The sequence below is a fragment of the Numida meleagris genome, chromosome 4 (assembly GCF_002078875.1).
Source record: "Numida meleagris isolate 19003 breed g44 Domestic line chromosome 4, NumMel1.0, whole genome shotgun sequence".
NCBI classification, from domain to species: Eukaryota; Metazoa; Chordata; class Aves; order Galliformes; family Numididae; genus Numida; species Numida meleagris.
Window position 1 is genome coordinate 84906799 of NC_034412.1, and position 24703 is coordinate 84931501.

Sequence of the window (24703 nt, forward strand, 5' to 3'; positions counted from 1 at the left end):
TTATATATTTTACAGTCCACTGCATGTATCTATGAGCTACTAAGCAAATAGTAACATTCAAGTATTTTCTAAAGCAACCTAACATGATGTCCACATTGTCATTACGTAACTAAAGTTATATAGATTAAGAATATGTTAGCAGGTGGCACATTTACACTCTTGAAAAATACAGAGCAAAACCTGGCTGTCCAAAATACTCAGAAATGTCTCAATATGTGCCCAGCTGAAGCCCAGGGGTGGCAGACTTCTATGGCAGATCTAGTTCGGTTGAGTTAAGCAGTTAGCACTAAGTGCCCACCCTTCTGCCAAAGACCACCATCTCCTCAGCTATGCTGATGCAAACTGACATTGGCAGATTCCCACATTCAACAGAAGAGCCAAATGACAGGTGGGAGCAGTAACTTCTGTAACTATTCCAAATAAATCTGCTACCAAACATGAGTAGACCATAATTTTCCAAGAGGCTGAGCACTTGCAGCTTGAGCTGAATGGAAATCTCTGTTTAAAATTAAAAAAAAAAAAAAAATCCCAAGATTTGGTCAAAATGTGAGAACAGCTGTGAAAATGTGAAAAATTGTTCAGGCCAAGTAAAAGTTATTAACGCACTGATCAAGTTAATAAAAACTGAGTCTTCACAGTGGAAAAATTATTTCTTCATCAATTCAATACAAGCTGAAAAAATGGAAGCTCCAGGCACACCATGCTGCTAAGTCTAACCAATCTACTTCAGATGTTGACTTCTAGGCCCTGAAAGAAGAGACATCAAAAAAAAAAATCACTTCTGAAAATCTGACCCTACACTTTCCACGAGTCTCCGCATACCTGCTTCCTTCCTGCTGCTACCAAGCCTAGACCATTATTTATGAATGCTTAGAATAGGAGATCTACAATATATTAGCTGCATCATTTCAAGTCCTTAACAAATTTATATTAAAAGTCTTGGGATATGAGGAGAAGTCATTGCTTTAAGAAATTATAAAGGCAATCCTTTCAGAGAAGAAATATGTGTGTGAATGAATGTAGTTGAAAAAATGTGAACGTGGTTTTGGGCATGTAAGATTGTAACACATATATCTCATGTACATAAGGTATGCACAGCTTCAGTGCACAGAAACGTCTTATGGCATCCCTTGTATTCATTATCAAATATCAAAGTAATAAATACACATACCTTCATTTATTTCTAAAAAACTTGAACATGTGAAGAAAAAAAATCTGTTTTTATGTGAATAATTTTTATTAGGCAATCATTCTAGGAACATGTAACACAAGGAAGTCACACACAAGACAACAGAAAAAAAAAAAAAAAAAAAAAACCTGTTTAGTGCAAAAGTGAAAAGTACAGAAATTTCTTATAGTAATCCCAAGACAGTTATGTGCTGCCCTCAGTGTTCCTTAAGCATAGTGGCCAGGGTTTGAGGGAAATTTCAGCATCTTCTGTTCGGACTTGTGTGAAAATCTCTACACACCTGTGCTGAAATGCCAATTCTGTCTGCTTTTCAGAATGTAAAGCTTTATTCCTTTCTCTTTTTTTTTTTTTACCCCATTCTCCTAGCCCCCAAAGGAAAATCCCACAGTGCTCCCCATACCTCTCCTACACTTCAGTAAGCCAAAAATACACTGAGAATGTTCCATTGCTTATATAGCATGTTCACCCATTGTGTAAGATGTTCTGTCATACCCATCTATTCTGATGCTGAGATAGATATTCAGTTTGTAAGACATCCAAGCAATACCTGGAGTTGCATGGATAAAATGGCATAAAACAGTGGGAAAACACCTGAGATGCTATTAATTATAGCATAACCATAAAATTTAAAGGGATGAGGTTAAGATTGATCTTCAGGAAAAATTGGCTGCAGATTAGAAGGGGCTTCTAATACCTCCCTGAGTGGAAGTCAAGAACCAGAAGACGTTCTGCTTCAGGAGGTAACTACTACTGTCTCCATCGACACCTGCCTGCATGGGGGCTTCCAAAGCAAAGTGAAGGCTGTACTCCCTGAAAAGGCTAACACCTAATCTCCCAACAGTGGCTCTTACTCGGACACATACCCCACTGGATGCAGCTGGAGACCCATGCAGCATATAGGATGAGATAAGACAACAGGTAAAGACTTTAAGTTGTGCCAGGGGAGGTTCAGGTTGGATATTAGGAAAAATTTCTTCTCAGGAATGGTGGTGAGGTATTGGAACAGGCTGTCCAGGGAGGTGGTGGAGTAACCATCCCTAGAGGTGTTCAAAGAATGGGTAGATATGGCAGTGGGTGACATGTCTTTTTTTTCTGTGATGGGTCAATGGTTGCACTAGATGATCTCTGTGGTCTTTTCCAACCTTTATGATTCTGTAACATGAGGAACTGGCAGGCAGAGGCCTGTGACTGCTAACCACACGACAAGAGAAAAGGCCGAAGCCACCGGCTCAGAGGCCTCACCCCCTGTGCCCTTTCACACGCCCCTCTCTCCTCGGACTCCCCAGCCTCTCCCCACAGCTCTGCTGCCCGCCGCCCGCCCGCTGTCCCCATAGCAACCGCGGCTTCACGGCCGCTCGAGCGCATGCGTGGCAGCACGGGAGGACTCCGCGCATGCGCAAGAGGTCCGGCGGCACCCACCTCGAGTCTGGTCCGAGGCTCCGTGTGGTGCGCGCCGCGGCTCTCTCGCAGCTCCCTGCAGCTCCCTGCCGGGGCGGGGCCGGCTCCTGCGGCCGCCCCAGCGCAGCCCCGCCGGGCCCGGCCGAGCCGACGGCATTTCCGGGGGAGGGAGCGGTGCGCGGGCTGGCGGGGAGCGGCGCGGCGCGAGCAGAGTTGACTATATATGGTCAAAGGCAGGGGAGAGCGGCGGGCCGCGCGGGCGCTTCCTGCTTCGTGCCGCTGGGCGCCGCGGGGCTGAGGCGGCGGCGGGGAGCAGAGCGCAGCGGCGGCCGTCTGCCCGCCTGCGTCCCCTTCGCAGCGCCGCGGCACGAGCTAGTGGACGAGGATGCCGTACGAGATCAGTAAGCTCCGGCGCGGCAGAGGGGACCGAGGCGGGGAGGGTGGTCTGGGGCTCGGGTCTCTGGCTGCGGCCTCGCTGCGGGGCGGCGGCCGCTCGCCGCTCGGTGACAGCAACAAGTGACCGCGCCGCTGGGAGGCGGCTGGGAGCCCAGGGACTTCAAACGCCTTTTTTTTTTTTCCTCTGCCCATTTTTTTTTCCTTATTTATTTTTTTTTCTTTTTCCCATAGAAAAAGTGTTCGCCAGCCTCCCGCAGGTTGAACGAGGCGTTTCCAAAATCATTGGAGGTGATCCTAAAGGCAACAATTTTCTCTATACCAATGGAAAATGTGTCATCATCCGAAACATCGATGTAACGTATCCCGATGTATTTATTTTGTCTCTTCGCGTTACCCCCTCGCGAAGTTCTGCTCCCCCCCCGCCCCCCGTCCCCCCTCCCCTCGTCCCCCTGTGCTCCCCTGGCAGCGGGGAGCCGCGCTGGAGGTCACGGCGCAGCCCTCAGCACGGGGGATAGGAAGGTGCATGACTCAGGCCGGGCAGCGGCTGCAAGAATTCCTGAAGAATCGCAGTGAAACGTGCAGCTCTCCTCCTCTCTTTGCATAGAGTGTGTAGAGGAGGGGCTGATAGTTCTGGTTGGCCTTGTGCTTTTTCTGAAATAGCACTGTCAGGAGTTGGGAGATCTGTTTGCCTAATAAGGCTTCCTTATTTGTTGCATCGGGCCTTTGGCTTCTAAGAGCAGCATGCAAATAGTTGCGAACAGCTACCTCTAAATTCATGAGTCCTTAGCTGCTTTTTTCCCTAGCATTCCAGGAATCACAGCAGTTGTCAGGCACTTGATTTGGTGGTGTCAGTGTACCTTGTTTTCAGCCCTGGTCATAGGGAACTTTTCTCATTCATTCAATGTTGGAATATCTAGATAAATGCACCACACCACTCTGAAAGCACTGTTTTGATTTTAATCTTTGATGATAGCCAGAGAAATGTTAGTTGAGTTCCTTAAATAATATCTCGTCCAAGATGGCATCCATTTAAGAAGTATGGAGGAAGCGTAATATAGCTATTGTTCAGCTGTTGTTTTTCAAAATTTTTTATTTACACCACGTAAATGTTTAATCTTTGGAAAAATCAAACTCTCCCCTGGATTTTCCTTCCTTGCTGTAAATCTGGCTGCAGTGCGGGTTGCTGCAAAGGGGCAGATCCCACTTCTGGAATTTTTAGGTCTCCACCACAAATGCACGTTTGTTTCTGGCTGCTTTTTCTTTTGCAAACTGGGTTTTCGAGCTATTTTCCTGATTAATCTCAACATTCCCACTGTATTTGGATATTCACTGTTATTTTGTAACACAGAAATGCTACTAAACAATTCTTCGCAAACATCTTGTTTGCTCTCTGTTTAAATGTACTTGTTGAAAAACAAAGCCAAGCTTGCACTTAGCATTATCCTGTAATAATAGTGTTTCACTCTTGGTGTTAAGGGAAGTTCAGTTTTCTGAAACCAGAAGCCTCATTTAAGCACGGTGCAATGAGAGAAGAGAAAAGCCACTGTGCTTACGTTACAGCTTTTGCCAAGTTATGGGTTGTGACCTCCTCCCTTGTGCTGTGATTAGTGCTCATCTGATTCTGTTCTGGGGCTTAAATGTGAAGAAAACAACTTTCTGAATCAGCTCACTGGTGCAAATGTTGGTCCCAGCACAAGCCAGAACATAGAGCAGGTGGCAAAGTCCAAGCACAAAAGTGTGGTGGAACTTCAGGAGTTTCAATTTAGACTGTTTAAACTGTCAATGGAAGTTGAGAATGGAAGTCATAAACCCCTCAGTTTTATGATGTTACTTATCTTGATATGTAAATTTACCTGAAGCAGCAAGGGGGAAGAGTTTGTCACCTGTCAATTATTAACAGTAGTATTCTGCGGACTACAGAATGTGTTGTACAGCAGTGACACAAAAACCAAGCAAAGCCTCTGCTGTGGCTTTTCTACTGGGGAGTGCTGCAGCAATGTGGACACATTTCCAAACCTAATTTGGAAACGAGTCCACTGCTAGTTGAGAAGTATGTCTTCTCTGTGAACTGTGGAGGACTCTATAATAGTTTGCAACAACCAGCTAAAATCCTGAGAAGTCAACATGTAATCTCTCCATGATCAGCTCTCCAGTGGGACAGTTGTGCTCTAATTAAAAAAAAAAAGTCATTAAGATGCAGTGAACAGTCTCCTCTAAATCAAGAGCTAATCAGTAGTGATGAATATAGCCTTCAGGGTTAGTGTTTGAGCATGAGCTAGAGAGTTTCTTTAACAAGAAGTAGTCCTGGAACAGTGCTGCTCTGAGAGACGGGAGGACTGGTGATGCTTGTAAGGTTTCATACTTAATAAATATTTTATATCGTCTTCGTGGTTTCAAGCCTACTTTGAAGCTTGGAGCTTAAACTGCTCGCTTTCATACATGGGTCTGATTTCAGCATTGAAAATAAGCTCTCTCTTCTTGTTGAATCTGATAATTGCTACTGCGTTTGTCCTGGCTAACAATCTTATCCTAAAACCTCTTTAGAATTGAGGTTTTTTGCTTTTGATATGAAAGATACGCATGTTAGATTCCTTCTGCCTGTAAAGGCAGTTTTCTTATCAAATAAACAGGATTTAAATAATTATCTGGTATCCTGAATCTATTTACCACATTTTATGTTTGGAAGACTGTTTTTGTTCATTTTGTTGTTTTTTTTTTTAACTACGCTTCACCCCTGAAGTCTGTTTGTGAGTACCCAGTGTTTCATCCACTTAACTTCCTGGGGGTTGCTGCTGTTAAACAGCAGCCACGTGTATATGCTATTCCTAGCAGTGTGTGAGGTTTTTTGAGCTCCTTGAACTTGTGGATGGTGCAGTATAACACAGAGAAAACATTATTTGGTCTTGCTTGGATAAAATCCCATAGTACGCAAAATGGAGAATGACGCGTGGATGCAGGCAGTTGTGACTTTAAGTAGGGCTCTAATGCAGTCAAGCAATGTAAAAGCAGTAATGGAGGAGCTGCTTCTTGCATGAGTAAGCTGTATTTTGCCTCTTGAGATGTAACACTACTGCAACAGCAAGAACTCCTGCAAGCAAGAGAATGTCTGCTTTCTAGCACAGAGCAGGTGCTTTGGTTGCTCCTGATTGGACGGCTGAATCATACCATAACATCAGATGGTTTTCTGGTTTGGTCGGAAAAATCTGTATTAATCACAACAGCTAAAATGCTCTTTTGCTTTGGTCATAGGAGTAAGGTTTCTGAAACTTGAAAGATATCTGATAACTGCTAGAAAAAATTATTCTAAGGAATAGAGTCTTATTTTGTGGCATAAGGACTGTATTTGGAAGATGTGCAGAATGGCTTTTTTGTTTATGAAGATAATTTGAGAGCAGGTACTGGAGGAATTCTGTCTTGACGTTATCGTTTTAGTTTTTATTTTTTTGTGTGTGTAATTGTGACTGAAACACTGAGTCAATTTTATTACCCAGCTTGATGCATCTGGAAACATTTAAGACTGAAGAGATAAAAAATCATGATGGAATGGCTGTGCATTTCCAAATTCCAGTATAGCAGTATAGCTGTTGATATTAGGGATGACTTTGTGTACCAGCCTAGTAGCTTCTAAACCAGACTTCAGTTGCCAAGGATGAGTAATGTCTGCCCACCTCATTGGTTACTGAGTAATCTTAGGTATGTAGTGATGAGTAGTAGCTGTGCAATATGGTTAACCATATGCTTAACTTTTATACTCACTGTAGTGGAGCTTCTGGTTGTGTTTTCCAAAGCACAGCTTGTGTTTAGTAATCTACCTGGATAACTGCCTTACCTGTTTAGAATTACTTTAAAAAAAAAAAAAAAAGGACTCCAGTGCTTGGCCTATTACTTGGGAAAGTGTTTTTCTACTTTTCATTAGGTACTGAGGAGAGGAAGAAGTTATAGTTGATGTTGGCTGTCAGAGGAAATACTTGATTGTGGCAGTCATTGTAAATTAGCATGTTGTTTTAAGTAGACAGCAATTTTCTGTGCTTTGCCCTGCAGTTTTCTTCTCATTTGTAGACAATATCTTGATTTAAGGGACAAGTTGATGCGTGTGAGAGAAGACACACATGGACAAATTCTGAATTTGATCATGATATGTCTGTTTTTACTCTGTGAAAACCAGGAAATACTATGTAGTAACTTTTTTTTCCCTTTAAACTAGAATCCTGCAATTGCTGACATCTATACTGAGCACGCCCATCAGGTTGTAGTTGCCAAGTATGCTCCCAGTGGATTCTACATAGCATCTGGAGGTAAAGTATCGGTCTGCATACTGGACAGGCTGTATGGACAGAGGTGCTGAAGTGCTTCACACAGAATTTAATGACACAACAGAGTAGTTAATCTTCAAAGTTATGTATAGACTGTATATAGCCAATGTGAAATGGCTCAGTGAAGTTGAGTGAGGAAGGAAGGACTTCTGTAGGTGTTCCTGAAACCTCTTTTTTCTGGAGCAGTAAGATCAGTGACATGCTTGGTCATTTTAAAATTGGTATTTAAATCAGAAAAAAAACCTCTAAATCCACCTTACAAACATAAAGTGTCTAGAGCTGAAGAGGGAAGAAAAGCTTGGTGTAATGAACGATGTTTGTGCATACAGCAGAATGAAAAGTTAATTCTGAAATACAGAGGTACTGTTTTTTGTTGTTGTTAATACACTTTGAAACTTTGAGGATGGGGGAGGGATTCTAGAAGAGTGTATACTCCTTTCCTTTCCCTCCCCCTTTCTTCCTGACAGAACTTGGCATGACTTGGCATCGTTTTTCTTAACAGTTGTAACATGAACTAAAAAAGACTTTCACTGGTAAGTTAGCAGGGAAAGAGGCTGATTCTCAGTGTCTGTATGATATACATGAATTGGTATCTGAGAATGAGTAGTATGAATTTCTTACAGCTTGAATTTCCTGGATTATCAGCAGAAATAGTTTCAGTTTTTGATGATTTGCAAAGAACTAAGTAAATCTATGCTAAAAGAAGCTTTCTTCAAATAATTGATCTCTTTCTGAACTAGTATACAGTTGAGGAATGCTAAGAAACACGTAGTAGTAGTATACTTATTAAAAAAGAATTGCAGTCAATTTATGTATTCTTTAAATCTGCTTGCCATTGTCAACTTGAAAAGCAGGTAATGGTCCAAAATACAGGAGTTTCTGCTTTTAGGTAATGCGTGAGTTACTGTTGCTGAAAACAAGACATTCTGAATATGACCCCCCATAGAGAGTCCAGACTCATGTAGAGTTCTTAGTAGTAAGGAAATTTCTCTTGGCAATTTAAGGGGGAACACATTTTTGAATGTGTAAAATATCTCAGTTCTTCCTTCCTTGATTTCCTGCATATCTGAAAACTGTATTAGAGAACATCTCTTTTGCATACTGAGGAAGCTTTGAGAACGCTGTTAGGACAGCTTTATGTTTTGCTTTTTTTTTTCTTTTTTCTCCTCCTCGTCTGAAAGGAACCAAAGCCAGCATTTTCTTGGTTCGGTCTTCTGCGTGGACTGTTTGTCAAACTGAGTACGTCCTTAAAATCCAGTTGGCATTCTTCACTGTACGGAGTTGGTGCTCTAGATGTGTGCCATACTCAGTGACTATCATTTTGGTTCTTGTGGCATTGTAGACTTTTGGTCCCCAGTAAAAGAGCAGTTAATACATACCTAGCCTAGTTCAAGAAGATGTCTGTCATTAGTGATCAGTGTAAGGAAGCTCCTTGCTTCCAGGGAAGCATTCGGTTGGCTTTTTTTCACTTGCCTATCTGACTCCAGTAAACAAGCTTAGGCTGCAATATTTCCTTTAAAATCTGACCTCCATATATCACATATAAATAGTTTGATGATACTGCTGAGCACGGAACCTGAAGATAGTATCAAGCTCTTTAAGCTGTTTCTAAGTATAACGTGTAAGATTCATTTCTCTATAAATTTACATCAGCCATGCGGTCTGCATTAATACTTCATGTGCCTGATGAGACAGACTTTTGGCAATATGCTTTGTGGGTTTTATGGTAATTTCTCCTCTACTGCAGTCATAACAGAGATGTAGTAATGGGGGTTACCACAAATTTAAAGCTGTATGTATCCTATCTATTAACAGGTGGAACAGTCAGATTTTGAAGTCCAAATTTAAAGAGAATTTCTTATTGTGGTAGAATTTAAAATAAAGCATTCTGAATCTGTCCTTTTAGCGTAAGTGAAGGAGGTGAGCCCATGGTCAGGTCCCAGAGATACAGGGATGCTATATGTCTAAGATGGACTGTAATGATGTACTGATAGATGATGAGCAGAATTCAAAGGAGTTCTGCTGTGGTGAAAGATGTGCCTTAAGCACATAATTTATTCTAAAATAGTGGCCTTTATGATGGGTTCTTTACACACAAGATCTGCTATGAGGGTTTTGTTACAGATACCTAAACTGTCTGTGTGTAGAAGGGTACCTCTGGTTACAGTGGTGCACCATAGCAATTGCTCTGATTAGAGAGATCTCAAGGATTGTGTAATACTTACAGGAAGTAATGACTAGGGAAGCTTTTATTTCATTATCTTAGAGTGTTAGTCTGTGTTGTTTTCTGCTTGTATTGTTAGCACTTTTTGATACTCTGTTAGATTACTACAAAGGAATCCAGATGCTGCATGTGGATACTTGCACATGTAAGTGTGTACGTGCTTTTGTATTGAAAAAATATGCAAATAAATATGCATGAATAAGTTTTATTAGCATAGACCTCTTTGTATTTACGTGTAAAACAGGTTTATTTTAAAGGTTCAAGGTGCAAAAGAAATCTGAATTATGGGATGATAGAACGCGTAGAGTTGGAAGGGACCTCTCAGGGCAATGTAGTCCAACTCCCCTGCAACGAACAGAGACACCACAGCTAGGTCAGGCTGCCCAGGGCCTTTTCTAGCCTCGCCTGGAAAGTCTCCAGGGATGGGGCATCGAGCACAACACTAGGTAATCTGTTCCAGTGCCTCGCCACTGTCACTGTAGAAGATTTTTTTCCTTATATCTAATGTAAACCTACCCTCCCTGAGCTTGGAGCCATTTCCCCTTGTTCTATCACCACAGACCCTGCTAAAGAGTCTGTCTCCTCCTTTCTTGTAGCTACCCTTTAGATACTGAAAGGCCACTCTCAGGTCACCCCGCAGCCTTCTATTCTCCAGGCTGAAGAGCCCCAGCTCTCTCAGCCTGTCCTCATAGGATAGGTAATTATGAATTTCAGGGCATCAGCCACTGACCACCAGATTGCTTTCTTATTGTAGATGGCTTACATCCCAATGAAGTATGGGTAAGCTGTCCAGCAGCTGGTAAAGGATTTATTTTTTTATTCTAGTTTTTTTTAGTAACAGCCACTTAACATGCAAATTCTTACCCTCTCTTACTGTGTGACTTTTTTTTCACATGTTCTCAAAGGGTCGTTCCTTGTGTTGTATTTATTGCTGTATATTTTGAACATTAATATCTGGTTAAAAGCATAATTCAGTGAAACAAATGTAGTCTTCAGTATTCCTAAATCAAGTTGTTTGTAATCTTTACAATAGGGTGAGATTGATCTTTAGTACAGATGTTCAGTCTAGCTGAAAATTTGTATCCTGTTGGGTTGCTTAAGTAGTTGCATAAAGTTGCATAAAGTTGCATAAAGTTGCATAAAGTAGTTACATTCTACTTTATTATGGCAGATGTCTCTGGAAAACTGAGAATCTGGGATACTACACAAAAGGAACACCTTCTGAAGTATGAGTATCAGCCATTTGCAGGAAAAATAAAAGACCTTGCCTGGACTGAAGACAGCAAAAGAATTGCTGTGGTTGGAGAAGGAAGGGAAAAGTGAGTAATTCTGTTTGTGTCTTTGTGTATGTATTTCTGTATGTCTGTGAATAAATAAGTCACGGTGTAAACCTTTGAATGCTAGCAAAGCAGGATCTTTGCAGACAGCTTTTAATTCTTCGAGGGAGGGGAACAATGACTTTCCCTGTTCAAGATGTCATGTTCTGCAGCAAGATTCTTCATGTGGTATTTAACAGCTGTAGAGCTACTTGGAATGTACAGTTCTGTTAGAATCGCCCAGCTTAAAACTGTGTAGGTTTTGCTTGTTTTGGTGATGATATGTTGAATTATACCTGTTCAGCGTGACTCTTGAGGGATTTCTTTGTATAATTCAGATCAAGTAGGAAGAGAAAGCCACAAGAAGATTTCTCACTCTTCTTTCACCCCTCTCAAATTGAGAATATGATTGAATAAGAGTAAAAAAAATAAAGAAAAATATGTATTAGAATTTTCTCTCTCAGCAACACTTCTGTATTTTAAGTAGTAGTATGCTAATCAAAAGAAAATTACAACACAGTTTTCCTTGTCTGGTTAAATGAGGTATCTGTTACCAGGGCAGAGTTAGTGACAGACAGATCTGTGTCCTTTCTTTAAGGTTTAAAGACTGGCAGATCTGTAAAGGAGTGTGCAGACTCCTTGGTAGTGTTGTACCTAAAGAGCAGTGTGGTTCTGTTTCCCTCACCTCCTGCACCATTTCTTAACACTGGCATATACTGTATTGTGATACTGGAGAGAGATTCGTTGACCCAGTTCCTCCATCCACCTGCCCATTGGTAGATGGAGTTTGCTTTCCTACTTGAAGAAGCTGGACTGTTTCATGCTAGAACTATATATTCCCAATCTAGAATTTTGCTTGATTCTACAGAACCCATTTTTAGTAGCTATGCTCTGTAGTTTAATGCTGTTGTATTGATTATACTGTTTTTTTAAGTAATTCAAAATAAGAACTGGCAAGATGCTATTATAATTATTCCTTATGCTTTTAAATAATGCTGTAAAAGTGATGGTACCCAATCTAGGCTAAATAATCAGAAAACCAATCCAGTATTATCCTAGCTCTCTGTATTCTGTGTGGTGACTGGACAGTTAGAAAAGCTTTGTGCTGTCTTTTACAGACTGACAGACTTACTGAATAATATCTTCTGATTCTCTGTTCTGGATCAACAAATGTCTCCTCATGAAGATTAGGTTCTATCTCCAGCAAGATCTCAAATTTCCTTCCATGAACTATAGTCTTCTTGCGTGAGATTAATGAAATGACCTAATTTCTTTTCTTTGAGTGCACTTAAATCTGCTCTTTGTAGATGATCTAAGAGTTAATCTACATGGAACTTTTATGAATTAATGTGTTTTGCTGTTTAGATTTGGAGCAGTGTTCCTGTGGGACAGTGGTTCTTCTGTTGGTGAAATCACTGGGCACAACAAAGTGATCAACAGCGTGGACATAAAACAAACAAGACCTTATCGTCTCGCAACTGGCAGTGATGACAACTGTGCTGCTTTCTTTGAGGGACCTCCATTCAAGTTCAAGTTTACACTAAGTGTGAGTTTAAGCTTATTTGTGGCTCTCTTAAACTGGCCACCAAGCTGACTAAAAGCTTTCCAACAAGCTTGCAGTCTAAACTGTTAAAACAAGTTCTCAGTTCCCTCTTTTGAGCCATAGTTGGTGTCAAGTGTCTGTTTTGGACCCATGTCCAACTGAAGGCTTGACTCAAGCTGACAAAAATAAAATAAATCACTGCTTCAGGTTCTCTTCTTAACCGCTTCATATGAATTTTGGTTTTACTTTATTTTTTGTAACATAAGAAATAGATGTTTTCATCAGCTTTAGTGATGCTTGCTGAGCTCTGCTACTTGATGTAGATGTGCATAGCGTTTCTGAATACTCTTAAGCTGCTTTATTCAAGAAATGTGGTTGTGTGAGTGGAATGTTACAATCGCCTTAAGATTGCTCAAATCTGAAATTCTAAGGCAGATTTGAAATGTTGAGGGGAGGTGGTTTAAAATATAACTGATATCTACAACAAGAGTTGGATATGTAATTTCTGTGGTCAGTTTTCTGTTTTATGCTCCTTATTTTTCTTTTTTCTTTTTTAAATTGTATTAATTGAAAGCTTGTATGTAAATGAAACAAAGCTTGGAACTACCACATTTAAGAAACCCATCATTGCTTGAGGCCAAAAGCAACTTCTGCTTCTGCAGCTTTTTCTGGTGCCACAGAACCTGTATCTTGCCTCAGAAAAAAACTTGCAAAGATACTGGATTTAATTGGACTAGTAACAATTCAAAATGTTTAGTAGTTCTTTTTTTGTTTCTAAAGACTACTGTAGTAGGGCTTTTAATATGGTAAGTATATACCTTTAGTAGACTTTGTAATTGACTTTAGTAAGGATTCCAGTTCTAGAAAAGGAATTGTTTTGAGCTCTACAATCCAATGAAGTGATGCAGTTGCCTAATTTATTTCTGAACCTAAGTTGATACTTACATTTTGCTAAGCTGGTTCTTTTGGAACTGTCAAGTCTGATTTGCTTACCAGTGCTGCTCAAACTGTTTTGTGATGTAGCCTTCCTTTTAAAGTGGTATTTGAGTTGCTGTATGGGATTCAAGTGCAAGCTGCTAGGTGATTTAGATTAGAGATTGAGTTATCAGGAAAAAAAATCTATATTTAAACAAAGAAAGTAGGTTAGAACCTGCCTTTCATAATACTAAAAATAGTCTCCCAAATCTCTGCATGGGAGCTTTGGCCTCATTGTGATGCTTTCTTGTTTAACATGTGCTTTCTAGTTAACATCATTTGAATAGTCTCCTATTTGTAAAGAGTCTATTTGTGGAGCATACATCAGTCTTGCCTGGTTACTTCACGGAACTAGCATGACTGTGGTCTCCCAAAATTGGAATTCATCATTTATTCTTCATTGCTGTTGCCTTGTTTTGGATTTTTTCTGATTTTTAAATAGGAAGCATTTCATTTCATGCTTCCTGTGTGTGAAACCTACTTGCACAATGAAGCAAATAAAAATCTAGAGAACGCTGCAGAAGAATTAACTAGAGGAAAAGAATCCTGTGATTTCATCTAGGCTGAAGGTGTGATTGTTCATTTTTTTTCTGCCTATTCCTGATACAGTGGTACTCATTCACCTGGTTTTGTGCTGAGTTGGTTTAACTCCATCAGTACTAATCCCACAATTTCCCTCGACTGCTGTTGACACAATTCTCTTCATATAGAATGGCCATATACTTTACAGCAGGCATCTTCTGCACAGTTAGTTAACAGCTTGACTGAAGAGAACTTTGTTGTTACTGGATTATTGTGTATGTAAACAGGTCTGTTCTTCTGTGCTGATTGTTATCTTTTCTACAGGACCATACGCGGTTTGTGAACTGTGTGAGATTTTCTCCTGACGGGAACAGGTTCGCTACAGCTAGTGCAGATGGCCAGGTACAAAAACAAGCAACTTGTACTGATTTTAAGATGAGAAGATTCTTGACCATGTTGGAAATAGAATTAGTCATGGGACATCCATGTTGACACTTTTTTTTATTCTGGGAAATGGCTGAAGTAAAATTCCAGTGTCTCCCTATAAAGCTGTAACAGCTGATGTCTGTTAAACTGTTCCCACTCAGCTTTTTCTCTGTTCTGTCTCCCTGGCATATTACTTCTTGTAGATGATTTTGGCAGGTATATATCAGACTTTTGCAATACGTATGTTGGTGTGATCTTGAAAAGTCTGTCTGAAATAATGAACTCACAGATAGCATCCCCACTCCATGTGGACTCCCTGCTGGTAAGGACAGGTTTAGCAACATTTTCCACAGGGAGCTCCTCCTATGCAGTAGATTTCCCATGTAGGCATGCTCCCATGACTGCCATCGCAGCAGGAGTAGAAAATGTAATGCTTTTCAGAGTTTCAAATGTCAGGATCCAACATAAACAGTGGCTTACTATGCTTATTTAGAATTGTCACTTTGCTTATTTAGTATTTAATATTAAATGCAGGAATACTTGTAAGCTTACGAAACAACACATTTTGAATAGACACAAGTGTGCTTCGTAGCAAAAGAATATGTGCAATGTGAGTAACAATGTTTTAGCATGTCAGTATTTTTCTTTTGCTACTGCTTTTCCCTTTAAGTGATTTGTTTGTGTGCTCTTTAAAGATTTTTATCTATGATGGGAAGACTGGGGAGAAAGTATGCGCTCTTGGCGGAGGCAAAGCTCATGATGGAGGTATTTATGCTGTAAGTATCGCCTCATTTGTACAAATGATCCGTGGTATTGCATTACAGAGTTCATGGACTGTGAAGTCTTGCAATAATAAATGCACTTACTATCTTGTGGCATTTATTTTTACAGATTAGTTGGAGTCCTGACAGTAGCCAATTGCTTTCTGCTTCTGGAGATAAAACTGCTAAAATTTGGGATGTTGGTGCTAATTCTGTTGTCAGTACTTTCAACATGGGATCAAATGTGTTGGATCAGCAGCTGGGTTGCTTGTGGCAGAAAGACCATTTACTGTCTCTTTCTCTCTCTGGCTATATCAATTATTTGGACAAAAACAATCCAGATAAACCTTTACGTGTCATAAAGGTGAGTGAAACTTACATTGTTGCACCAGAATTTCTGTAATAAGTGGCTTGGTAAAGTTGTCTGGATGGAGTAGTAACTGTTGAAAGATGGCTTTGTTAAATTAGCATTGCCAAGCAAGCAATTTATGTGCAACTTTCTTACTGCAAGTTGCATAAATTAAAAAGCTAATATTACGTGCAGTGATATTGTGCAAATACAGCCCAATTTTTGGTTTCAGTTAAGGTTGTCAAATTTGTTTTGTAGTAACTTCTAGCATTCTTCGGATACAAGAAATACAGAATAGATAGAAAACTACCAGTGATATCTAATTCATCCACTGACTGTGAACGAGGTGTCTAGAGTTGCTAAGTAAGCTTTAATTTTAGGAATTAAAGAGTTCGCTGACACAGCACTCTCACGGGAACTTAACATTTTTGCATGAACTAGAAACTGACGTCCTAGATTCCTGCTATTGCTGCTGTAGTCCTGCAAGTTGAATCTTCCGAATCATCATGTGCCTGGAAAGTAAACTTTGTGTATGAAAAGGCCGTGGAAGTATTTTTGGCCCAGCAGGCTAAGTAATAGAGAAATTCACAGCACCTATTTACTCCTCCTTGAAGGGTAGTACATGGAAATAGCAATACTGCAGCAGTAAAACAGCTTCATCATTAGTTAGTGATTTGTATTCTGCGTGACCTTGAATGCTTATGAATAAAATTGTTCCTTTCTGAATAACCTGTAATTCTTCTCAAATAGATTTGATTTTTATAAGTGTTAAGAAGAAAGATGCCCATCAATAATGATTATTTGTGTCCTATTCACAGGGTCATAGTAAATCAATTCAGTGTCTTACAGTGCATAAAAATGGTGGAAAGTCCTATATTTACTCTGGCAGTAATGATGGTCATATTAATATCCTTTGAATGATAAAGCAATACTTGTTCTGGTCTTACAGTCTGAGAGAATGTATTAGGAGGGGGGAAAAAAGCTTTGCCAAAAACCGAAAATTGCCTTTATTGAACACAAGTTAACATTTTGTCTATAGAAGAAGTTTGTTTTCCTCTAACTGTCCTGTTTTACTGCTTGTCTTTAAACTTGCCTGCTAAATACATGCTACATCTTAATTTCCAGTTCTCACTGAGGATGTAGGAACAAGTAAATACATGTGGAAAGTTAGAGTCTAATTTAAATGTTTCATTATGCATGCTAAATATGCACTGCTGCTTCTTGCTGTTATAGGCAACAGATAGATAGATACTTTCACCACATGCTAAAAATACACCTAAGAAACCCCAACAGATTATTCAGGACAAGGAAGATAAATTCTTGTTGATCTCTTTGACCCAGTAACAAGCATTTGTCTTAGAGTTGCTTTTCCCACCTATATTACTTTTTTTTTTTTTTAAGTTCTGTGATGTACCAGTTCTGTTACTTGGCATCCCAAATGTCACCAGGTTTTCTCACTAGTCAAGAGAACTTCTCCTAAGACTCAGTTTCAGTCCTGTGGGTTTATAAAGCAAAACATTGGAAATACAGAGTGGTTCCTGGAGGGCACTGATTATTGATGAGGCTGTGATGTGTTTAGCTAAAATACTGTTGAACATTCTGAAGCTTATAAATAAAACTGGAGTCCTTCATCTTGCTTTCCACGATGCATTGAAGTGGTATCGCATTGGCAGAAGTCATAAAACAGAGGACTTCTTGTCAGCAAAGCCCTATAGTACAGTGGTGATAGTTCAAACTGATGTTAACGCTCCTCACGAGGGGGAAGCCAATGCCATAGGACTTCTAACTAATTCTTTTGGGAAATATTTTGGATTCTCAGACCTAATCCTAGTTGTTCCAGTGTTTACTGTTTGTAGCAGGTCATCTAGCTCATTACAGAACATCAGGGTTTTATTTAACAGTGTGAGGTTAAGAGGTTTCTTAAAACACAGGCGCGGATTTGCCAGAGAGCTTGTGGAGTCTCCATTGTTGGAGATGCTCAAAACCAAACTAAAAGGGCAATCTGCTCAGCAAGGATTTGAACTAAATCTCCAGAAGCTCCTTCCAACCTCAGTTAGTCTGCTTATGTAAAATATTTTTTAATTGGGATGTGGTTCTATATCTGAGTGCAATGGCATCTTCAAATATTCCTTAATTCTGGTGTGTACATTATTGGGACTCGGACACTGGAGAGAATGATGGCTTTTCTGGGAAAGGCCATACAAACCAGGTTTCTAGAATGGCAGTGGATGAAATGGATCAGCTTGTTACCTGCAGTATGGATGACACTGTGCGCTATACCAACCTTAGCAAGAGGGACTACAGGTTAGTTAAACTGTTGCCTTTTATTGTATTATTACAGCCTTCTTATTTTATAGCAAGTTTTGTTGATTTACATGGCAAATAATGTTATGCTACAACTTATTCAGGTTTAAGTTACCATGGAAACTGTAGAAATGATTGCTGTACCAACCTTGCCTTTTTTCTTTCTCAAAGAGAAATGCCTCCCAGACATTTCTTACTTTGTCTCATCTCTTTCACAGGTTAGATAGGTATCAGTCTGTATCAGGTAGCTTAGTTGAATAGGTGGGAAAGGTGTCGGTTTCTCTATACTTCATTAATACACAGGAATGCTGTTAATAAACATTGGGTTAGGAGGAGTGGAGCACGACTGCTTATTCATTAAAAACTGCAGTTGAAGCAAAAAAAAAAAAAGCAACTTTTAGAAAATTCTTTTACGGTCACCTAGTTAAATCTGAAATTTAGACTCTAAAGCAGCAGCATTGACTTTCACTTAGAAGGCTTGCTTCCTAATAGAGATACTGACATTCTGAACAGTAAACAGAAGGAAACCTTATGGATTAAATATATATATATATATGCATGTCCTTGAAGATCATTAGTAGGTGATAGTTTAAATAATCGATTTTAAATAATAAGTATGAAATATTTTTTTTTCTTTTGCATTTCTGCTTCTCCACCTTGCCACGCCTTCCTCTAGTGGCCAGGATGCTGTGAAAATGGATGTTCAGCCAAAATGTTTAGCTGTGGGTCCTGGTGGTTATACTGTAGTTTTATGCATTGGACAGGTAAGTATTTTGTTCTGGATTCGCAACACAATTGCTGTGTTAATAATGCAGAGTATGGTAGTGTGACGGGTTCTGATGAACTTGTTTGATGTGTGATCACCTTGAGAATTTTTATAAATAAGAGTTCAGGAGAACATAATGAAGCAAGCTATTGTGACAGCCTTGCTTTTTTATTTCTTGTACCAGTTCAGCAGTCCTACGTACAGATATTAAGCTTCGTGTAGTGTCTCTTATGGATACACTTGAATTCATTATTATCAATACAGCTTTGTGCTGGAATGCTACAGCAGTCTGAATTGAAACAGGAAGAAAATAACCATGTTTACCTGCTGAATGGAAAGCCGAAGGCATGTCTTGACCGTTGGATATAAGTGCATCTGAAATAAGAGAATTTATGTTCTCATTGTGAAGAGTAGAGAGCTGGAACTTTGTGAATTGCTATTTCAAGTTTATTATTTCTGATTCCCTTCTCCGTATTCCATTGCTTTTAGGAGAGGGAGAGAAAGGGGGGTTGGAGGGAAGGAAAATGGGGGGGAGGAGAGGGAAGGAAAAGGGTAAGACAAGAATGTTAGTTTTGTTCTGTCATGTAGTTGTGTTGTAGTAAATACACTTATCTCTATGTACTGTTGTGACCTTAAGAACATCAGGCTTCTCTGCTATATCTTTCAATTTGTTATAGAAGTGATTTTTTTCAGTTTAATTGTATTCATTAGAAGATAGGAATTAACGTGCTTCCACAAAAATACTGCTTAACTGCCAAGTAATGCTTTTGCCTGATCTGTTTAGTGAGGCAATTTTGAGAGGAAAAACTGTGTCTTGCTCCTGCAGTTTTTTTTGCAACTAATCCAACTAACTCATTAACTAATTGTTAGAGAGGCCTTGCAGAGATCTCTAGATAAATTAGAGAGCAGGACATGAAGTTTAACATGAGCAAGTGCTGGATTCTGCACCTGGGAAGGAGCAGCCCTGGCTACTTGTATAGAATGGAGGATGAGATCCTGGAGGGCAGTCCTGCTGAAAGAGATTTTGGGATCTTGGTCAACCACAGGTTTAACATGAACATGTATGGCAGTAGAGATTAAACCTTCCCACCAGTATTCTGTTAAATTATGTTGCTGTGTGGCAGAGGGGCAATCTGACAAAACGATGTCTGACGTGGAAATGTGCATGAAACAAAGATGTGTCATTAAATTCTTCTATGTGGGAAAAATGGCACCCATTGACATCTGCTGATGCTTGCTGAATGCTGATGGAAACCAAACAGTGGTTGTCAGCACAGTGATGCAGGTGGTGGGTGGTACATTTCAGCAGTGGTGACAGCAGTGTGAAAGATGAGCCATGTTCTGGACCACCATACGGATTTTTACAAGAGTAGCATGCAGGCTCTTTTTCATTGCTGGTGAAAATGCATAGCTTGTGGTGGTGACTATATTGAAAAATAGTGTTTTGTAGCTGAGAATTTGCTCTATCAAATAGTGTTATTTTGCTATGCGTATCTGTTATAGTTTCCATGGAAATAAATAGGCCTTACTTTTGGAGTGACCCATGTAGAACTGCACTGCACTATTAGCTTGCTGCTAATTTGGTCCTGCATCCCCTCCTTTAATAGTAAACCAGGCAGGGAGTAAGCACTGCTAAAAATACTGCTCTTTCTGTGTTTCTTCTGTATTCTGACCAAATGAGGTAAAGCTGAATGCAGTAGAGCGTGCCCTGTGCTCTCTAATGTAGAGCACTTATGTACTCCAGTACAGCAGATCAGTTAGTCAGCATGCATAGACATATTTTCCTTTTTCTAAAGGAGATGTTCCCTTAGGATCAGGGCATAGTAAACTTGTGAGCAATCAGAGTGGATCTGATGACAAAGCAACATGACTTAGTCAGAGTTGTGCATTCGGCTCTTGGAAGAAGGAGCTTAGTTTCTGGCTTTCTATTTGCAGATTGTCTTGATGAAAGATAAGAAAAAATGTTTTGCAATTGATGACCTTGGCTATGAGCCAGAAGCTGTGGCTGTTCACCCTGGTGGAGGTTCAGTAGCAGTGGGAGGAACGGTAAGGTTGCATTTCCTAAAACTATACTTTGAACACTTGCACTAGTAACAGAAGCATTTAACAATAGTAGGTCTGTTCTCTTGAGAAGCAGTAGATGGCAGTTCTAACAGGAGCAGTATTGCAGTGAGTAACCTATGAGTAATTGGTATTACTGGGCTTTTGCTCCCCTGGTTCTTCCACCATTGTGACCAACGTCTATTTCATATTTTTCTTTTCTGTTCACTGTCTTTAAGTTGTTTTTACCAAGTGTAAATTTGAAGTAGACAAATCTTCATTACTGTATCCTAGACTTAGTGGAGTGTCGCCAGTATAAATGACAGGTTCTTCAGACTAATTCTCAGTAGATCTCAATGTAAGCAGTACCAGATGGAACTGATGAAAATGTTCCAGAAGCTTGGTGAGCCTTTCTGTTTCTACTGTACAGTGATGTGTTTTTTTTGTACCTCCCCTGTTACTCACTTTTACCTTGCAGGATGGGAGTGTCCGTTTGTATTCAATCCAAGGAACCTCTTTGAAAAGTGATGAGAAGACTTTGGAAGCTAAAGGTCCTGTTACTGACCTGGCATATTCTCACGATGGTGCCTTTCTTGCAGTTTGTGATGCAAACAAAGTTGTCACTGTCTTTAGTGTCCCTGATGGCTATGCGGTAAGAAATGCTGCGTCAGTTTCTTTTGTTGTTTATAAAAATTGGCATCTCATTACTAAATCTGTTGTGGTAGAATATGTGTCTGATGAGCATTAATGACTACATTATTTATGTGTGTTTGTTTCTTTGACTGTTTACATGGCATCCTGGGATAGTGTTGCTTTTCACAGTAGCTTGTGTTAAGCCTCCAGACTGTAAGAACAGGTGAGGGAAATGGACAGCATAGGTTGGCTACAGGAAAAATGCTCAAATTCAATCTAACATCAAATATTTAGGTAAATGGAGTGAGGGAGAGGATCAGATTTCCACAGGATAGAGTGATTAAATACGAAATATTACAAAATATACAGGTTCCTTATTTGGATCTGTTGAGTGAATAGCATGAGGTTTTTTAAAAGAAAGGTAAACGAATGCATGCATGTGAGTTAGAGAATCTGTGTGCATTTTTGTAAAATGGAGAAGAATACAGGCTCAATTTGATGAGAATTCTGTAGTGTATGATAAAATTGAATGATAATGAGTAAATACAGCAGACTTGGCAATATGATTTTGCTGGCTCTAGCAACCAGCTCTCTGATAAGGACTAAACAGTTAAAAGAGAGAGAGTAGAGCAGGGAACCATGTCCCATTCTCCAATCTACTGTCCTTTAACCAAGAGCCAAGTAAGGGGTAATTTCTGCTTTTCAACTGAGCAGCCAATATGTGAATCAGCCTTTAAAGTCATTAAGCTTTTACTGAAACTGCACAGTAGAATAAAAACAAAAAGCAAGATTCCAGAAAAATGTTCTGTTTTCTAAATAAAAATTGAAAGAACTATGCTTTTGAAAAATACGTGAAGTTATTTGAAAGCTGTTTAGATAAGAAGTGACTTGCTGTTTATGCACTTTGCAGATCGACGTGTAATAGAGTCTTTGCGTTGTCTAGAAACTGGATTTTATTTACCTGGTTAGGGTTTAAATAAGTGGCATCAAATGAAGTCGATACTTGATTTAGGATATCCATTTACACCTCAGATACACATTTAAATTATCATTATTTTGTGATACTATGCATTAAAAGCTGGTGAATTTCTCAAGTGGCTTAAACTAATGAAATAACGCTGTATCCCTAATTACTTTAAAACAGGAACATAATGTGTTTTATGGACATCATGCAAAAATTGTTTGTATTGCCTGGTCACCAGACAATGAACACTTTGCTTCTGGAGGCATGGATATGATGGTGTATGTTTGGACTGTAAGTGATCCTGAGACGAGAGTCAAGATACCAGGTACGTTTGCTTCAAAATCTTCCTTAAAAAGAAATTGCTAGTCTTTCTTAAAACCCAGCATGGTGCTTCTTTTCTAAAACTAAGACTGGAAGCAGACATGTTGCTGCATATGTTCCCAAGCTAATTTAGCTTTCATTTTGATCTCTTCTGTCTAGCTAAAACAACCAGATGTAGATTATGTTCTGTTATGTTCTTTTATTATGTAGTCTCTTATGAAATATTAGTCATTTATAAATGTATTGCTGGTGTTTAATGCAGATGAAAATCACTTTCGGAATAGTGCTGAAATTTTGTCAACCTCCCCTTCCTAATTATTTTCTGATATTTTACACTGCTGTACAGATGCTCACAGGCTACATCATGTAAGCGGCTTGGCATGGTTGGATGAACATACTCTGGTAACAACATCCCATGATGCTTCTGTCAAAGAATGGTCTATTTCCTACAACTGAAATAAGCTGTCTCTTTGGAAGGACCTAATCAGGGACTAGAACTACTGCAGCGGAACATAGCATTTCTCTTAAAGAATCTGTATTGGCCTCTGGGTCTGCTATCATATCCTCATATCTTTACAGGGTGTTCATATCTGTAATTAAATGTACTTTGAAAGCTTTAGCCAGTAACAGTTTGCACATGAAAAGCACTTAAATTATGTCTGGAGCTTAACCTTTGTGCTGAACATTCCAGAGGCAACAGCCTAGCAAGTTGGCGTGAAAGATTCAAACTCAATCACTTGTTCTTTTCTAACCAAGAAACATGAGACTGTACAGCATGAGAGTAATACTTCTCATTTTTTCTAATTACAGAACATTTCTGTACTAACGATCATAGTAAGAATATTTAGTTGCGATCTGAAACCAATCGAGCTGTGTGCAGCTACTGTATATTGCTTTGCTTCTCTGTACTGCACCAAACTGTTGCCTCAGATTTTCCCTCCAGATAACAAAATGGGGTACATACATAATAAACTTTTTATGTATTTCATGTCAAAGCTTTTTGATTTATTTTAGGATGGAAGTGTGGGGTTTTGATGTACTTACTGTTGTGGGTATAATGTTTACGAATAATTGTTGTGGCAATTCTTGCTTCAGAAACACATTTGTTACTTTCATCAATTAAGAATGTCTGGTCATTTCAATGTCAGAAAAAAAAAATTGTTTCAAATATTAAAGATATTTTCTGTTTGAAGGAGGAGAAGCATGTTATTGTTTTAAAAAATGCAGTACTTCTACCACCTTTTTGAAAGTACAGAAATTTAAGTAAGTGAAGCATTATCACAACTTGAAGTGCTTTTTGAGGAGATGGCGTTTGCTGAGTAAGGTCTGTGCATTTGCATGTACAGAACAGTTGCATGTAAGTCATTATCTAATACAAAGAGATCATGCTCTTATGTTTAGATCTTAATCTACACTCTACAACATATTTAAGTGATTTGAAAAAGTCCAACCAGGTTGGAGGAGGACACTGGCGCAAAGTTGTTACCATCTCTGGTGGCCAAAAGCTGGTGGTGGTGTCCAGAAAACCTTTGAAAGACTTTGGTGGTTTTTTGTTATTGCTTTTTTTAAACAAAAAACTTTTCTCTGCTTAAGTCTTCATCACTGCCGCCCCTCCAGTCGCGTTTGGTTTTTATTAAGCTTTCCTTTCCTTTCTGTGTGGATTTGTGTTGTTTCTTACCAATCATATTTCTAATGACGCTAATTTTACAGCAAATAAAACACCTTTGCTGCTGCTTATACTGTGGACCATTGCTCAATTGCTGAAAAAATTGACTGTCAAAAATGTCCAAAGGAACCCGTTTAAGATCCAAACAATTTTTTTGTCTAGCCACTGTGTCTTGTTCTGCTGTTGCTTGTTGTGCCGTTCTTTGTGTGCTTCGTACATTGTTCCACAAATTTCATCTGGAAGCATTGCTACTGAATCCACTCAGTGGACTCCTTTAGTTCAATCCTTGTCATACAGGTAATGTTGAAGGCAAAGAAAGTCATGTAGGTGTTTATTGGCAAACTACAAATTTCAGTGGCAAATCTGTTTGGTTTTGGTTTTTCTTGTAAGGAATGACTTTGATAGTGAAATGGTTGTGGGGTGTTTGGGGTTGTTTTGTTTTGTGGGGATTTTTTTTTCCTTGAGGGAAATGGGACAAGTTTCCTCAAGTCCCCCTACCACTTCAGGTACGTTCTCTTCTGTACTTGAGAGGCTGTACACAGTATCTGGAAAATGGTGTGTAGGGTGAGGTGTTTTCTGATTCCTGAAAGACTTTGT

At 39.5% G+C, this 24703-nt stretch overlaps 1 protein-coding gene across 1 annotated transcript; it reads left to right on the forward strand.

Moving 5' to 3' along the window:
- WDR1 (WD repeat domain 1) lies at positions 2827 to 24177 on the forward strand. The gene is made up of 15 exons (XM_021395022.1): positions 2827 to 2988; positions 3215 to 3336; positions 7188 to 7278; positions 10692 to 10839; positions 12202 to 12382; positions 14201 to 14278; positions 14998 to 15078; positions 15194 to 15427; positions 16231 to 16318; positions 17560 to 17716; positions 18393 to 18480; positions 20418 to 20528; positions 21001 to 21174; positions 22300 to 22444; positions 22787 to 24177. Exons 1-15 carry the CDS (start codon positions 2973 to 2975, stop codon positions 22894 to 22896), a joined length of 1824 nt encoding a protein of 607 aa, XP_021250697.1. The 5' UTR covers positions 2827 to 2972; the 3' UTR covers positions 22897 to 24177.

Bases quoted from the DNA above. Each gene is read 5' to 3' on its own strand.
- WDR1 (XM_021395022.1), top strand. The intron at 14,279-14,997 runs GTACAAAAACAA...TGCTCTTTAAAG, and splicing joins CAGCTAGTGCAGATGGCCAG to ATTTTTATCTATGATGGGAA. The intron at 17,717-18,392 runs GTTAGTTAAACT...GCCTTCCTCTAG, and splicing joins CTTAGCAAGAGGGACTACAG to TGGCCAGGATGCTGTGAAAA.